The sequence below is a fragment of the Hyperolius riggenbachi genome, chromosome 9, assembly GCF_040937935.1.
Source record: "Hyperolius riggenbachi isolate aHypRig1 chromosome 9, aHypRig1.pri, whole genome shotgun sequence".
Lineage (NCBI taxonomy): Eukaryota > Metazoa > Chordata > Amphibia > Anura > Hyperoliidae > Hyperolius > Hyperolius riggenbachi.
In genome coordinates this window covers 176423296-176441473 of record NC_090654.1, presented here as the reverse complement: position 1 = coordinate 176441473, position 18178 = coordinate 176423296, and the positions used below count along the sequence as shown (strand labels likewise).

At 46.6% G+C, this 18178-nt stretch overlaps 1 protein-coding gene across 6 annotated transcripts in view; it reads left to right on the top strand.

Annotated features, from left to right (window-relative positions):
• DNASE1L3 (deoxyribonuclease 1L3) overlaps positions 1-18178 on the top strand; it is a 79309-nt gene that overhangs the window by 34738 nt on the left and 26393 nt on the right. For 3 of the 6 annotated variants that reach the window (XM_068253741.1, XM_068253737.1, XM_068253738.1), the window contains exons 2-4: positions 4679-4767; positions 7319-7408; positions 14154-14266. In XM_068253741.1, coding sequence (XP_068109842.1) covers positions 4700-4767; positions 7319-7408; positions 14154-14266 — 271 coding nt within the window. In that variant the 5' untranslated portion in view covers positions 4679-4699. Of the gene's footprint in view, positions 1-908; positions 972-4678; positions 4768-7318; positions 7409-14153; positions 14267-18178 lie in introns of those variants that run through there. The other 3 variants (XM_068253739.1, XM_068253740.1, XM_068253742.1) reach the window with 2 other exon arrangements.

Genomic DNA, 18178 nt, shown 5'->3' with positions numbered 1-18178 from the left:
ATGTCACCATGTAATAAATGTCAGAATATAAATCAGGGATTTAAAATATTTTACAATGGGCAAACACTGACTAAATCATTTATCCATAATTTTTGTAAAAATGAAGCACTTTTTTATTACATTATTTTCACTGGAGTTCCTCTTTAATTTGCTTTCAACCAGTACTCTGTCTCCAAGTCTGATACCATCTGCTGTATTCCATTTAGTAGTTTATATGGCACAAATGGTTAATTGTTGGGTCCAAACATGGTGTGCAGGCATGTAGTAGGCAGTAGTGAAGCTATTATGATAGGATTGTGTTAGCAGTTTGTCATTAGGGGCAGCCAAAGCTTGATTAAAGTGGACCTGAACTCAGAATTCCGTCTCTGCTCTAAAAGATAAACACCAGCATAATAACTTTTGAAGAAAAAAACATTTTCTTTGTTACAACTGATATAAATCCTGCAATAAATCTGCAGTTTATCTTCTTCCTGCTTTCATAGAAGCAGATATATTATTAACATTCTGTGTTTACCAATGAGCTCTCTGCCACTGCAGTTAGCTGACACAGCTAAGGGATCAAATTACATCTTGTGCTTAGTCACAAATGAAAGAGAATTAGAAAGGTAAACTCTCTACAGGGTGCATTTCTATTTGTTTTCCTTCTGTTCAGTTCTATAGTTTAGCCCCACCTTAAGGGCAAGGCTATTGTAAGGTAGTGGCAAGAGGGAAAAAGCTCAGTGTTCGGGATAGGTTCAGTACAGAGTACTATTTCTGGTGTTGATACTTGATGCTGAGGTCAGAAGGCGTGACTATCGGGAGAGCAGAAATATACAATAAATGAGTCAGCGCTGCTGGTTATGCTGCCGGGAACAACCATGGCCCATGAAACTACCCCAAGCCTGCCAAGGCGGTTATCACATGGGAGTCTACACCCAGCAGTTATCAAGCTGAGCTACAACAGCATCTACCCGGCAGACTCGGGAGGATAAGTACTGAGCAACTTTCTTGATACATGATAAATATCTGCAGGGCAATTTTTTCCATCTATTTGCGGGGGAACTATTCATACCCCTAACACGTTGTTGCACTGAAGATTGATGCGCGGGTGACACTGTATGTTTTGATGTGGGGAGCAGGCCATGCAAATGCAGGGGACCCTGGGGTTTGAAGGACCCTCAAACTATGTACCCATTCTCATTACAATATATGGTTCCTGCTTCCAGATCAGGTGCTATTGTGGCCACACATGATATGAGTAGAGGAATCATGATGTCACATGACCACTGGCAGATGGGCGCCCAGGCTGAGGGGGTCTCCAAGGAAGAAGGGGAAAATCTGTGTGAACATTTGGAGGCCCCATCAATGTTTTGCTGAGGGGGAGGAGGGCATAATTTATAGTTATGCCGAGCTGAGATCGTACACAATATTGGGACTAAAAAGCATTACACTATCTTTTAGGCCCCGTTCAGACTGCAGAACGCGGACCGCAACGCATGCGGACCGCAACGCGTACGAACGCACGCCATCCGCGTTCGTATGCGTTGCGTGGCTGATCCCATCACTGAAAAGTGAATGGGACAGCCACGCGTTTTTACAAAAAATGCGTGCAGCATGCGTTCCCGGACCGCACAGGTCCGGAACGCATGCAGTGTGAACATCAGACATTGCACTCTATGCAATGTCTGATGTCGTGCGTGTCGGCCACCTGCACGCGTTTCCAAAACGCGGCTGGAAACGCGTGCAGTGTGAACAGGGCCTAAAGGGGGCATGAACTGACATGGGACATGATGAGATAAACATGTGTATGTACTGTCCCAATCCTACTTAGATCTAGCTCGTATTCCTTTTTTCTTTTCTTTCCTCACTGGAGGAGTTAGTAATACAGGGCTTTAAATGACACTTTCTATTTAATCAGACTTAACCTCCCTGGCGTTTTGATTATGCGCAGCCGCACGGCTGCGCATGGTTTTTTTAAACAATTTTGTTTATCATGTAGCTAGCCCAGCGCTAGCTACATGATACCCCCCTCCCTTCCGATTCCCACCCACCCTTCCGATCGCTGCCGGCGCCTATGCCCGTCAGGAAATCCCGTTCTAAACGGGATTTCCTTCAGGGCTTTCCCCGTCGCCATGGCGATGAACGGAATGATGTCTGACGTCGTGACATCATAGGGAGTCCCGATCCACCCCACTGATTGGCCAGGCTGCTCACAGGGTCTGCGGGGGGGGGGGGCCTATTTTGCATCGGGCAGCAGCGGATCGGTGGCGAGTGGCGGCAGTCGCAGCAAACACGCAGCTAGCAAAGTGCTAGATGCATGTTTGAAAAAAAAATTTATTCAAATCGGCCCAGCAGGGCCTGAGCGGTGACCTCCCACGTCTCGAGAGGTTAAAGAGAGCCCAATGTGGGCTCATAAATTTTTTAAAAAAGTAGGTTACCTGATCCATTGGGCTAATAATAACATTAAAAACTGATATTATTCACTGGATACAATAAAAATGCCCTATTTTAGGAGTAGGGCTATAGATACAATTTTCTATCTCATCAGTTTATTTTCAGTTTGGGTTGCTCTCTTTGTCAGCCTGATGCCTAACTGACTTGAACTTGAAAATTTAGAATTAATTTAAAAAAAGGAGAAATCATGGAATAGCCTTGATTTAATTATGTGATACATTTTGTTTCTCATAACCTGGATACAATTGTTTACGGTTTTAGTCTTCAAAGGAAGTGGCATATGGTCATGCCCAGCCACTCTGAGACTTGCAAACTGGTTACATGATTAATACATATGGCCCGAATGCTTTGCCGGCAAGCAGTATTCGGCAAAGATCAGGTATTCCCGATTGCCGCAAGCAGCAAGCACATGGTGCTATTCGCCCCGGCCCCATACATCATCATTGGGTTAAACTTTGACCCCTTACATTACAGTCAGCAGGCACATAGCAGCCAATCAGCCTGCACTCCCTCACAGACCCACCCGACCCCTATAAAAACACTGCAGCGCCAGCCATGTTCCAGTCTGTCTTCGGCTGCATTAGAGAGAGGAAGAGATAGAGCTTGCTAGAGATAGGGAAAGCATTAGCTAGGCTTGTTTATTTTGATCCTCACTGGCTGATTGCTGTTAAATCACCCCAAACAGCCCTTCTGAGGGCTACTTCATCTTTCTGCTTTTGTTTTCTGTGTGTGCGACACTCCACAGCCCACAGGCACCCACCATTGTGCCCAGTGCCCACCACTACAAGCACAATAGTGCTCCAGGGCCTCTGTTATTATCACTAAATTGTGTTTTAAATGTTGCAGCATTTCTCAGTGTCTGTCTGACAGAGCACACTGGCACTGAGCCACACAGTGACCAATTCTAGTGATATTATTTAATTGTGTGCCACACATTTGGTCTGTCAGTGTGAAGCAGGCATAACCCTTAAATTGCCACTCTGGACATTTAAAAGTAGCCCTGTATTCCTCAAATTTAGGAATGTACTGTGATTTCTGCCCTTTAGGGATTAAAACCTGACTCTGCGTCAACTTCGTAATTTTTGGTGGGACTTTTGGCATGGACCCCCCTCCGGCATGCCCATATCCAAGTGTTAGACCCTTTGAAACAAGTTTACCATCACTTTTGTGGCCAGAAACAGTCTTTGTAGTTTGTGAAATTCGCCTGCCCATTGAAGTCTGTGGAGATTCGCCTCCTCACGAACATTTGCGTAAGTTTGTGTTTGCGAATTTGATGTTCGCGACATCTCTAATGATTAGATCAATCACATGTTCATCCATGATTTCTGTTATAGGTTGGCCGGATTTCAGGCAAGGCCACAAAGGCCATGGCCTAGGGCACCAGGAAAGCAAGGGGCGGCCTCTGGACAGCAGGGTGGCAGTAGCAGTTAGCCTGCCAAACCTTTATCCTGCTTCACAGAATTTGCACATAGAGGTGGGTGGCTACCAACAGCCGGAACTGGCACTCGGGGTGTGAAGGGGCAGCGAACGGGCACTTACAGTGATCTCTGAGCTGCCTGTCACTCGTCGAATGTGCCGCTTGCCAAGGAGCTTACAATCTAATCCCTGCCATCACGTCACTAAATGCTCTCAGAGGAGCTTATAGTGTAATCCCTGCCATTACTTTAACTGTCCTCAGAGGAGACTACAATCGAATCCCTGCCGTATTGGGAGGGGCGGGCGGGGGGGGGGGGGGGGAGGGTTGGTAGGATGCTGTCGGTTCAGGGGCAGTTGGGGATAGTGGGCCTTGGGTTGTAAAAAGTACAAATACGGCCCTGGTACTAGGTATGTGATGCTGGGCATACACGGCTCGACTGCTTCTTATCAATGGAGCCGCTGATGGCTCGATTGATAATTTCCGACGTGTCCGATCACCGCGTGGATCGATTCCCGGCTCGATCCCCGCGGACGGACAATGGGCAAAAACGAAGCGCAGACAAGGAAGTTCCCGTGGGAATTGATCCGTGCGAACGAGCGGGGACGTGCCGGCATCGAGCTGCTGGCTCAATACCGGCACATTATCGTGCCGTGTATGCCCAGCATGAGGCAAGATGTATGTGATCAACACTGCTAGATTGTGTGCATATGAGAGTGGTAGGGATATTACATTCTGTTCCTTATCAGGAGCAGAATCTAATGTAAATGGATCCTCTGTTATCTGCTCTGTGGAGGTTGATTATAAAGTGAAGATTCTTTTGCCACACAGATAATTTCACGCTGTGACATAATGCTTCTGATGGAGATCAGAGACAACAAGGACAAGGCCATCCATTTTCTGATGTCAAATATTAACAGGTAATGTCAATGCATCACAATTTAGATATGGAATAAGTTATTTGGCTAAAATTCCAGTAAAATCTTTTTACTAGTGCTAAAAGGGATGAGGAAGGACTTGCATTTATGTATTTTTATGACTTTAATGTATTCATTGAAGCTTTCCTCTTGTCATGGTGATGGATGGCACTGGGAGAGAAAGGTAGGAATAATTTCTGCGAATGCTATCCTCAAATGCTTGTCATAAAGTGCTCATTATATAACTAATAACTAGGCATTTAAAGGGAACCAGAGAGGATGACACATACATACCTGGGGCTTCCTCCAGCCCCATACGCACGGATCGCTCCCACACCGCCGTCCTCCACTGCCTGGATCTGCCGCCACCGAGTCCCGTCATTGCCATGAGTCGGCGAGTCGGCCGGCGGACGCGGCCAATTCTCCGCATCACAGGGTGCTCTCTCCATACAGATACGCATGTGGCTGCCTACTGCGCAGCCGCATGCGTACGTGTATGGAGGGAGCCCCTGTGATGCGAACAATTGGCCGTGTCCGCCGGAAGTGACGGGCCCGGTACTGGCGGATCCAGGAAGCTGAGTATGGCGGCGTGGGAGCGATTCAGGCTTATGGGGCTGGAAGAAGCCCCAGGTATGTATGAAATCTTTTCCCTTTTTCACCCCCCGTTCCTCTCTGGTTCCCTTTAAAGAGTAAGTGAGAATACTCCCAACAAAGACACAGATAGTAAAAGAAACATATCTTTCCCCTTCTCTACTGCAAAAAGTTTTTCCATCCACTGAGGATCTTCCCCTTCCCCTATAGTGTTTCTTAGATTTATTTATTTATTGTACTTATAAAGCGCCAACCTATTACACAGCGTGCATGTATTGTAACCCAACATTTCAGCTCCCCCTGTAGTGTAATCCTGACATTCCAGTAGAAAATGTTAGCTTCCCAGTGTCTCCTCAATTGTTGTAGTGCCACTGCCCCACCCCCACCCCTCCCCCAATGTCTCCTCAGCTTCCCAGTGTCTCCATATTATCTCCTGTACCTTTAAGTACCCCAGTAGTGAGTGCCATGTTCTCAGTACCTCCCACTACTCAGTGTTTCCCCTTAGCTTATAAGTGCCCCCATAGTTTCTCTTGTACTTTTCAGTGCCCCTCCCCCCTTTTTTTTATTTTATAACTCCCACTACTCAGTGCTCCCCCTCAGCTTAGAAGTGTTCCTGTAGCATATCTTGGGCTTGGCTTTTCAGTACCACAGTGGTATTTCCAGTACCCCCCTCCCCCTTATTTTTTTTCATAGTTTCCCAGTGCACCAGTGGTGTCTCCCCAGCTTTCCAGTGCCTCAGTAGTAAGTGCCATGTTTGCAATATCTCTCCCCCAAGTTTACACAGCTTTCATTCTTAAGCTACCCAGTTTACCCCCTCATCAGCTGTACAGTGAATTACTACTAAACTCTACAGTGTCCTCAGTGTCTCCTCATTTTTCCACTGTCCACAGTAAGGAGCACCTGCAACCTAGTGCTCCACTATAATGCTGCTATAGCTGTCCAGTGACACAGTAGTAGGTGCCAGGTTCCCAGTGTCCTTTGTAAAAGCTCCTACACACGTCCAACTTAATTCACAACCAGCCGCACAACAAGTTGTTTACATGACAAGTACGTACACACGCCAACCAACTAAATAACGCACTTAAATACTATGCGCACAAGCTAAAGGACAAACTGCACAACATGTCTGCATTCAAAAACAACAAAGTTGTTCAAAAGACTTGTACATACATTCCAAAAAACTCCAAGATCTACTTAACTGGGGCTTCCTCCAGCCCCTGGCAGCTTATCTGTCCCTTGCCGCAGCTCCGCTCCCAGCCAGTGGCCCGGGGTCCTCTCCATTGCAAATGTTGACTTCGCCAGGTCGGCATCTTTTGCACCTGCTCCAGGCTATGTGGGCGTGGTCGTGAGCGGCGTGGTCCTCGGCTTGCGCAGGCACAGAAGATGCTGATGGTCATCTGCAGCAGAGGGGACCCCGGGCCACCGGCTGGGAGTGGAGCTGTGGTGAGGGACGCATCGGCTGCCACGGGCTGTAGGAAGGCCCAGGTAAGTAGATCATGTTTTTTCTTTTCAGCTCGGATCTTCCCGTTAAGAAGAATAGTCTGCACCAGAGAAAGCAAAACTATTTAGCATGTTGAGCTGTCAATTGCTGCGAAGTCCTGCTGAGGGAGCAGGTTGAAAGGGGGGTGGTAGAACTCTTGAATTATTTTTATTATTATTATTATTATTATTACCATCTAAGTGCCTATTGATTAGATTTAGACACAATCCATTCACTAGAATCACTTTATGTTATTACTTTGGTGATACATTGATTAAAATCTGTGATGTTCTTCCCTCTTTTCCTCTATAGGCACACCAAAGATAGAGAAGTAACTTTTGACTAGACTTTTACTTTATTATATACATATTATATTTTTTTATTTACATTAACTGGACTGTAGAAATTCAGCTACAGTGTTCCTTCCTGAGCTCAACTGTTTACAATGAATACATTTCAAAGAATTTCTTTTTTTACTCTCAGCAAGACAAAATCAAAAAATGAATTTGACATCATCGTTAGTGAAAGACTTGGTCGCAGTATGTCCAAAGAGCAGTATGCCTTTATTTACAGGTAAGTGAATTGTTGGCAGCTATCTTGTCCATGGCCAATAAACAGTTACTAAAAAATATGCTAGGGGGTCCTTAATGATGATCTTTTGTGAAAATAAGACAGTCAAGAAAAATGTGTTGCTGTTCATTTGGTTAATGGCACCAGTTCATTTGACCATCAGAGGTTTAACTTGAGCACTAGTGTTTGGGTACAAGCACCAGTACCCAAGGAATTTTGTGAAAAGGGGTACATTTTGGCTCCAGCTTTTGTTACGATACATGCCTAAATCGTGAGGGTTTGGGGTGATGGATTTAGCTTCAGGTGAGAAGACAATGGGAGGAAAGTATTAGTTAGGGTTGTTGGATGGGATTAGGCAACGATATGAATGTTTGATACCTTAATAAAATAAATGGGACCATACAGGGGGAGCGGCTGATGAATTCTGGATAGAGGTCGTTAATTCTTCCATGGATTATGGCAGTAGTCACTCTGGGACCTGATTTTATAAGATAAAGGATCTCAAAATGTGATGATGCTTTGGCTTAATCCGGGCCAGTGAAAGTGGTCTTCCATTGCTCTGTTTCCATCAGATGTTCAAGTTGGAAACATATCGATAGCAATAGAGTCAGCACCATCCAGTATTCTTATGCTCTTTATTGGTAAAATAGCATGATGTATGCTGTCAGCAGCGACAGCCCTGCTGTTTCGGTCCACAGACCTTTTTCAAGCTGCTCAGAATGTGCATCACACTACAAATTAAAATCAATGAGTTTAAATAGGCACATTGCCATATTCCAACCAATCACAAACAGGCACCTCCAAGCCAATCAGAATGCAGAGGCCTTCGCACGGACCTGATAGGAAACTGAGGCCCCTAACATGCAAATTATTCCATTACTATTCCACCCACATGACGAAAATAACTCCACCTATATCAACGCACATCCTCCCAATAATAACACAGGGAGGGTAAATATTCATTACAAGCGATCAACATCTCTGCTTACAATAAAACATCTCCAGATGAGAAATGCATACAGAAACATCGCTGAACTTACTGGAGTGTTGTCACACCGAATTCCCACAGTTCAGGATCGAGCGGCTCCTCTCCGTCCACATCAAGCACTTCCGCATACGGACGTCCAATGACGTCAGTTTACATGTGACCAAGTCACATGCTCCCACCTCCAGGGGGCGTGTAGGGGCAATACACCTCCTTCGTCCCCATGGCAACGTATGCACGCGTCTCCACGGCAACCCAGCCGTAGCACGGCGCTGCATATAAACATCCGCTGCCTCACAAAAATAGAGGAGAAAAAGGGAAAACATACTTATAGTGCTGTAGTGCACAGAGACTCACCACTCCATCAGGAACATCTGGGTCGGTCCTGTCTATTGGGCAGTTAAACGGCCTTCTGCATCCCCTGGCAAAAAAGTGCCTGTTAAAATAAACACAATATTAAACAACCATACCCCACCACGAAGAGAACACAGACACTTCAATCTATGCAGTTATAGTATGCATGGCAATAAGTCATATTCCTTGTTCAGACCACCTCTCCCCATAGTCCCCAGTTTTCTAATCCAACCCGCCTCCTTTGTGAGCAACAGCTTCAAACGATCTCCCCTCCTCGGTGTTAAAGGGGCCTGATCTATCACCTGCACCCTTAACTGCGCTACAGTGTGTCCACAATTCTTAAAATGTAAGGAGACTGCCTGCTCCTCACATCCACCTCTAATCGCCGTTTTATGTGACGAGATCCTATCCTTTAGTGGTTGGGTCGTCATTCCGACGTACCCCAACCCACAAGGGCACTTAATCAGGTATACCACAAATCTTGATTCGCAGTTGTAACAACCATTAATGGCGATTAGAGGTGGATGTGAGGAGCAGGCAGTCTCCTTACATTTTAAGAATTGTGGACACACTGTAGCGCAGTTAAGGGTGCAGGTGATAGATCAGGCCCCTTTAACACCGAGGAGGGGAGATCGTTTGAAGCTGTTGCTCACAAAGGAGGCGGGTTGGATTAGAAAACTGGGGACTATGGGGAGAGGTGGTCTGAACAAGGAATATGACTTATTGCCATGCATACTATAACTGCATAGATTGAAGTGTCTGTGTTCTCTTCGTGGTGGGGTATGGTTGTTTAATATTGTGTTTATTTTAACAGGCACTTTTTTGCCAGGGGATGCAGAAGGCCGTTTAACTGCCCAATAGACAGGACCGACCCAGATGTTCCTGATGGAGTGGTGAGTCTCTGTGCACTACAGCACTATAAGTATGTTTTCCCTTTTTCTCCTCTATTTTTGTGAGGCAGCGGATGTTTATATGCAGCGCCGTGCTACGGCTGGGTTGCCGTGGAGACGCGTGCATACGTTGCCATGGGGACGAGGAGGTGTATTGCCCCTACACGCCCCCTGGAGGTGGGAGCATGTGACTTGGTCACATGTAAACTGACGTCATTGGACGTCCGTATGCGGAAGTGCTTGATGTGGACGGAGAGGAGCCGCTCGATCCTGAACTGTGGGAATTCGGTGTGACAACACTCCAGTAAGTTCAGCGATGTTTCTGTATGCATTTCTCATCTGGAGATGTTTTATTGTAAGCAGAGATGTTGATCGCTTGTAATGAATATTTACCCTCCCTGTGTTATTATTGGGAGGATGTGCGTTGATATAGGTGGAGTTATTTTCGTCATGTGGGTGGAATAGTAATGGAATAATTTGCATGTTAGGGGCCTCAGTTTCCTATCAGGTCCGTGCGAAGGCCTCTGCATTCTGATTGGCTTGGAGGTGCCTGTTTGTGATTGGTTGGAATATGGCAATGTGCCTATTTAAACTCATTGATTTTAATTTGTAGTGTGATGCACATTCTGAGCAGCTTGAAAAAGGTCTGTGGACCGAAACAGCAGGGCTGTCGCTGCTGACAGCATACATCATGCTATTTTACCAATAAAGAGCATAAGAATACTGGATGGTGCTGACTCTATTGCTATCGATATACTGGAGTTTCCTGTGCAGGGATACTGAGGGTCACAGCACATCCTGACATCCTCTCCTGGGTGCATGCTTCGGACTGAAGACAAGTTGGAAACATAGAAATGAACACTGGAATATACAGGATCTTCTCAAAAAATTAGCATATTGTGATAAAGCTAATTATTTTCTGTAATGTACTGATAAACATTAGACTTTCATATATTTTAGATTCAAATACACACAACTGAAGTAGTTCAAGCCTTTTATTGATTTAATATTGATGATTTTGGCATACAGCTCATGAAAACCCAAATTTCCTATCTCAAAAAATTAGCATATTTCATCCGACCAATAAAAGAAAAGTCTTTTTAAAACAAAAAAAGTCAACCTTCAAATAATTATGTTCAGTTATGCACTCAATACTTGGTCGGGAATCCTTTTGCAGAAATGACTGCTTCAATGCGGCGTGGCATGGAGGCAATCAGCCTGTGGCACTGCTCAGGTGTTATGGAGGCCTAGGATGCTTCGATAGTGGCCTTAAGCTCATCCAGAGTGTTGGGTCTTGCGTCTCTCAACTCTCTCTTCACAATATCCCACAGATTCTCTATGGCAGGGGTCCCCAACCTTTTTAAGCCCGGGGCCCACTATCCCGACCAAACTGTTCTCTGGGGCCCCCCGGGGGGAGGGGGGGCGTGGTTAGTGGCGGCGGCAGCCCCCCCTCTTTTCCCTGATTCAGAGTGTAGTATATAGATAAGTAGGTATCTAGGTATAGTTGCCCCCAGTATAGGTAGCTAACACAGTTGCCCCTGTATAAGGGCTATAGTTGCCTCAGTATAGTTAGGTAGTATAGTTACCCCAATATAGTTAGTATAGTTACCCCAGTATAGTTAGTACAGTTAGCCCAGTATAGCAAGTACAGTTAGCCCAGTATAGCAAGTACAGTTAGCCCAGTATAGCAAGTACAGTTAGCCCAGTATAGCAAGTACAGTTAGCCCAGTATACCTAGTACAGTTAGCCCAGTGTAGCCAGTACAGTTAGCCCAGTACAGTTAGCCCAGTGTAACCAGTAGTTACCCCAGTATAGCTGCCCCAGTGTAGCTAGCAGAGGTGCCCTCTCCCCCCCACGGCCGCCGCTCCTGTTACCTTATGAGCGGGCGTCCGCTTCCTTCCTTATATTCCTCCAGCCGCGGCTCTCCTCTTCGCAGCATGTCGTATTACAGCAGCGCTTCCTGCGCGGCTGCTGTAAGGAGGGAAGGAGGTGGAGTAGCGGCTTTCTGTAGCGGCGATACGCATCACCGTTACTATGGGAACTGCTGTCCCGGCTCCCTTGGACTCCTTACAGCAGCCGTGCAGGAAGCGCTGCTGTAATACGACATGCTGCGAAGAGGAGAGCCGCGGCTGGAGGAATATAAGGAAGGAAGCAGCCGCCCGCTCATAAGGTAACAGGAGCGGCGGCCGCGGGGGGAGAGGGAGAAGCCGCGGCCCCCTAGAAATCTGCCCAAGGACCCCCAGGAGGCCGCGGCCCCCAGGTTGGGGACCCATGCTCTATGGGGTTCAGGTCAGGAGAGTTGGCAGGCCAATTGAGCACAGTAATACCATGGTCAGTAAACCATTTACCAGTGGTTTTGGCAGGTTGTGCTGAAAAATGAAATCTTCATTTCCATAAAGCTTTTCAGCAGATCACTCCATGTTTCTGGTATCAGAGTTTGTGTATTGGTCTGGGTTTTTGATGTTGAACAAAGAAATATTTTACATCATTTTGACAAATATATGTTACCACTCTCCCCAGTGTGGTCTTATTGCCGTTAGATAGGCCTTATAATGGCATCTGAGAAAACCATATTCCCCGGGTCCATCATCTCCTTCCTTGGTGACCTCTTATAATAACATTTGCCCCACATCCTTTGTCTCTTCCTATAGTGGCCAGTAATTAAAATATATTCACAACTCCAGTGATTTTCAACATAGTTGCCTCTGATGTGATAAAACCTTTGTCTATGTTCCACTCCCCATATCTTCCACCACAATTATTCTGATAAAAACAAATCATATACGCACATTATCTCTTGATTTCCCTTCTAGTTGCCAGTTATATAATATGTCACATGTATGCCTGTGATGCCTGGGGGTTATACTTTCTGACCACCCAGAGCAACAAGGCTATTGGCTGAATAATGGAAAAGGCTACACAGGTTGCCCAGAGCAACTGCAGCTCTGGGCTTCTGATATCGCTACAAATAAGACACAATGGCAGCGCAGTGCGATGTTGCGCTGCCTATGGTCTGAGTAACCAGACAAAGAACGAACAGACAGACTGACGTGACTGACTGACTGTTGCCCAGGGCGGATGTTGTCTGAGCCTCTGGCTAAGTAACAAGACAGAAAACAGAAAGACAGACAATGTTTGCAAGACTAAGCGCTGCCCTAGCGATAGCAAGCATTCAGACAGGTACAAGACAGGACAGGACCATATATTGGAGCGCAACTAGCAGCAACCGCAGCTCACAGTCACGTCCACAGAAGCAGAGCAAGCAGGTCAACAACCAGTCACCAGCAAGCATCCACACAGGCAAGACTACAGGAAAGAACGTAACTAATAACAACCGCAGCCTATAGTTACATTCCCAGAAACTAGAGTAGCAGGAATACTACCAGTCACCAACGTGGTGATGGCAGAATCCAAGTTATCAGGATAGTGGACGTCACTGACCCACCGCGGAGGCAGCGAACGTCCATCAGACATGGAAACAAGGCAATACACAATAATACAGAAAAATAACAAACGGCTCAACTAACGTCTGCATATATATTTATCAAGAAACTAGCTAAAGCACAAGTAATAAGGTCGCATTGAACTACAATAACAGATTTATACAGAGTAACAAAGTGCCCAGCAGACCAGCGTCCTGACCGCTATGTAGGGCAGAGTCTGAAATGGGAGGCAGACTTTTATGCCGGCATCAGCCAATGGATGCAGGTATGCAAATTTCCACACAGCTGAATGGTAATCATTCAATTCTGAACTGGCTTGATTACCATTTGCTAGCTGAAAGACTATCATAACAAATGCATGCAGTACTATGCAACAACATGCATGTAGGAAATCCAGGGCTATCTGGCTGCAGCTCAACTGCAGCAAACCATCGGAGGAATCCTGACAGCCCCCTGAACTGCTCTGAACTGCAGAGTGATTGCAAATGACAATAAGACTCACTGCGAATGCGCAACTGAATGCAAGCAGACAAGCCAAAACTGCCCAGTTGCAGCTCCACTGCAAGCGACAGAACATGCTACAGGAGAGATCCTGACAATGCCTCTGATAAAAGCACATGCCCTACTCCCCTGACCACCGCTCCCCCCATACAGACAAAACTCTGAGCCTTCCCTCATAGTGGACTCTGATAAAATTAAATGCCCAACTCCCCCGATCTCTCCTCATAATGGCTTCTGAGAAAAGCATGTGCCGCACCTCCATAGTCGTCTCAGATAAAAATGTGTGCCCCAATCCCCTGTTCACCTCATCCCTTTCATAGTGATCTGTTAAAGTGTCTATGATTCATCTAATCTCTTTCAATATTGATCTACTATGAGTTGGAGTCATTCATTTACCAGATTTATTTCCCTTCCTCAAACACTGTTGGTTGCAACAAGCAACAATGTTCTCATGTCTGTGCCCAACCAAATATTTGTCAGAAACAGAGGCCAGATTCCATTAGTACGTACTTAGCTGAACATTTCTGTTGTAATGCACATTATTACGGTATACTCTTTTATTGCTGTTGTTGCAGGAAGGATGTGGTGGCAGTGAATAATTCTTATCAATATACAGATCAGCAGCCTGGAGACATGGATGTCTTTTCCAGGGAACCATTTATCGTTTGGTTCACAGCCTTGAATACTGGTAATGACTAAAGTTGTGTCTACATGTTCTACATACATAATCATTCTGCTGATGAGGTTTTTCTTCAACATATTATTTTTGTTTGTTTTTTGTTTGTTTGCTCAGGAGACCACATCTTCATGTTCTATTAAGGAAATAAGAAAAGGAAGACTTAGATTTCTCATGGACAGCTTGCTGCTGGACAAAAAGAACAATTTAAAGTGATCCTTAAGTCTATTAAAAAAAGGAGATTTACTCACCCGGGGCTTCCCTCAGCCCCCTGCAGCTGATCGGTGCCCTCGCAGCCCCGCTCCAATGCTCCAGGACACGCCGGCTAACACTTCCGGTTTGGCCATCACCGGCCGACAGGCATGGGAACGCGAGTGATTCTTCGCCTTCCCAGCCATAATATCGCCCCCTATGCTGCTATTGCGGCCTCCTGGCCGCCTCCTGGTCGCAATAGCAGCATAGGGGGCGATATTATGGCTGGGAACGCGAAGAATCACTCGCGTTCCCATGCCTGTCGGCCGGTGACGGCCAAACCGGAAGTGTTCGCCGGCGTGTCCTGGAGCATCGGAGCGGGGCTGCGAGGGCACCGATCAGCTGCAGGGGGCTGAGGGAAGCCCCAGGTGAGTAAATCTCATTTTTTTAAATAGACTTAAGGTTCACTTTAATGCAGCTGAATGGCGGTTTTTGTAACCAAAATTATGTCAGTTGATGATACGCAGCAGAAAACTGCCTCATGATATGTCGAGGGGCAGCTGCTATTACTCTTAGATGTACACTCTTAGATGACACTCCGACCAACACGTATATATTGACAGTAAGCGCAGCCACCACGCGTGTAAGAACCGGTGGTTTTGCAATGTCCGTGGGATGGATCGCTAGCAATAAAATGACTATTAACAAAATGATGCCTTAAGGAAGGTGCTCATCTGAATGAGAACTGAGGTTGTGGTGGAACGATGTCCGTGAGCTTTGTATCGTTCCTTAAAATGTACCAATGGTGTTCCATTATTCACAGTAACTCCTGATGTTGAGCACTGTACCTTGTACAAAAGCGTAAAGAGTTGTCCACCCTGTACCTCCTAGGACCACCAACAACAAGCAACGGAGTGTGAGCACTTGTACTTGCTCAACTTTATGCTTTGGAGAGGAGTTTATTGGTATAACCACGTTCTTGAAATCTAGTCCTAAGGAGAGCCGCCTCCTCCCGAAAGGCTGTCTCCTCTGAGCAGTTTCGCCTAACTCTGGGATACTGTCCAGCGGGTATCCCATTAATGGTATGTGCAGGATGGAAACTGTTGGCTCGTAATAATGAGTTTGTGGCCGTATCCTTATGATGAAGCCGAGTCGATATCGCACCCTCATCATTGATGAGGATGCAAATATCCCGAAAAGGAATACAGGTAGTTCTACTGTGAGTATTAGGTTGTGTGCATTGATGTTAATAGAAGCAGCAAATTCATGTAAGAGCTCCAAACCGCTCGTCCACAAGACAAGGATATTGTCTATATACCTGTGCCACGCAAGAATGTGGCACAGGTACATAGCGAGGGCCTCATCAGGAAAGAGGTGCCCTCCCACTTCCATAGGTACAGGTTATCATACGACGGTGCACACGTTGTCTCCATCGCCACCTCCTGCACCTGGTTGGTAGTGGGACCTAAAATATTATTTGGGAGGAGAAACTCGAGCAATGCAAGCAACAAGAGATTATGCAACACATGTGCATGCTGCGACACATTCTCACAGTTTCTATGTCTAGATTGTGCGGAATGCTGGAATAGAGGGCCTCCACATCGAGGGCCACCTGCAGAGTGCCTGGCGGCAGCTGCAAGCCATCCAGCATTGCCAGCAGATGTGACGTGTCCCTCAAAGCTTGAACATGTGATTGTAAGTGCATATCAATATAGACGCTCACTTTTTCAGTCAGAGACCTCTTACCTAATACTATGCAGCAACCAGACAAGCCTTTATGCACCTTCAGGAGTGCATAAAATATTGGTAGTATCAGAATATTATACTTTCAAATAATTATCGATCATTTGATCACTCACATCCTGTTAAATTCCATCATGTTAAGAAACGTGGAAGAGCCGCCGCCATGAGTCAACGGGAGGCGGCTCTTTCCGCACACGGCGTGGCAGAGCACGGGAGGCAGCCGTCTCCACTCAGTCTGAGGCGGCTGTCCCCGTGCAGGGCATGGCGGAGCGCGGAAAAACCGCCGCATTAGACGAGGCGGTTAGCGCGCATGGCCCCATTGCAGAGGTACCGCAGAGCGGTGCTGGTGTGGCTGGGACACATAGTCCCTGCAGGTTTAGAATGACGCGCGCGCACTCAGGCAGGGATTATATGACAGCCAGAAGTGAGTCAGCTGACCAGGCTGGTCAGCGGACGCTGGCTTCACTTTTCATTGGTCCAGCACTTAGGGAGGTGCTGGGCAGCTTTATGTGTATATATACTGCAGGATGTTCAGTTGCTGGTTGTCTGGCGTTGCGAACACAACGTGGGAGCACTCAGACCCTTAGTCAGATCCTTAAGTGTGCCGGGACCAGCTGGAGCTGTAATCCTACACTTAGCTAGATACTGTTGATAGCTTAAAGTACTAGTTTGTTTGTGATTTTCTGTTATGACCCTTTGCCTGCCTGACTATCCTCCTGAACTCTGATCTTGTACCTTGCGATTCTGATACTCTGTTGCCAAACCCTGGCTCGTCCTTAGACTCTGCTTCTGCCTCCTGATCTTGTACCTTGATATATCTGATACCCTGTTGCCGAACCCTGCCTGTACCTTAGACTCTGCCTCTGCCTTCTGAATCTGTACTTTATCTGTCCGTGTGTTTACGACCTGGCTTGTCCGACCTCGAGAACCGACCTTACTGTTGGAGGCGGTTTCCCGTCCTGTTAGTGACACTTCCTCCAGAGTGTCACTTTCAGACAATCCTTCCTACTCCCAGCCTGACTCCTCCCATCTTGGAGAGTTCAGGTCTTCGGAAGAAATCCGTGCAGTACTCCTTACTGCGCTGAGGCCTAGTCCTCTAAGTGTTACTGTTACACCAAACACTTCACTCTACTCAGGTGAACAGAGGTTAGCTGGTATATCGGATTATCGGTGATACTGCAGATCACTTATAATCTGGTATATATCTGTATTCCCAGTGATACTGCAGATCACCGGAATCAGATCCTCTCTGTGCTTCACTGATCGTTACACATCATCTATGATCTGGAAAATCTTGCGCTGACACAGAGCTGCCTTCGACAGGGAGACCAAAGAACTCCGCACCTTTAATAGATTCAAATATATCTTCCTATATGCATCAATCGACATCAATACGATATTTCCCCCCTTATCGGAGGGTTTAATTATCCATTGACTGTAAGCAGGGCCGGATTTGAACTCTTTACTGCCCAAGGCCACTGTCACCGGCAGCCCCCCTTCAGTATAGGTATTGAGGTGACCTCTCCCCCCTTTCCCTCCAGTATAGATAGCCAGATGACTCCCTTAATCCCTCCTTTTCCCTCTCCCTCCCTTTCAGTATAGATAGCCAGCTCGCCTTCACACCACAGCAGCCATCAGTGTCACTCATTTCTCAGCTCGTCTCCAGTGCAGAAGCTTCCTCTTTCCCCCTGTCTCCAATGCTGCCCAAGTCCATAGCCGCCCGCCACAATGCAAACGTGCACAGAGAGCAAGGGGGCTGCTGCACAGGCAGTTAGCAGCAGAGTACTGCGGTCAGGCGTTTCCCTGCATTGAAGCATTTGCAAGCTTGCAAATGCTACACCTGTTTATCCTGCTGCTTTGGGGCCCTTGCTCCTGTGGTGCCCTAGACCATGGCCTAGGTGACCTTGGCCTAAATCCAACCCTGCTTGTGAGTGATCAGTTTGTCCAAGGTTGATCTCTCTACCACACTTATATTGTTCTCATTTGTTT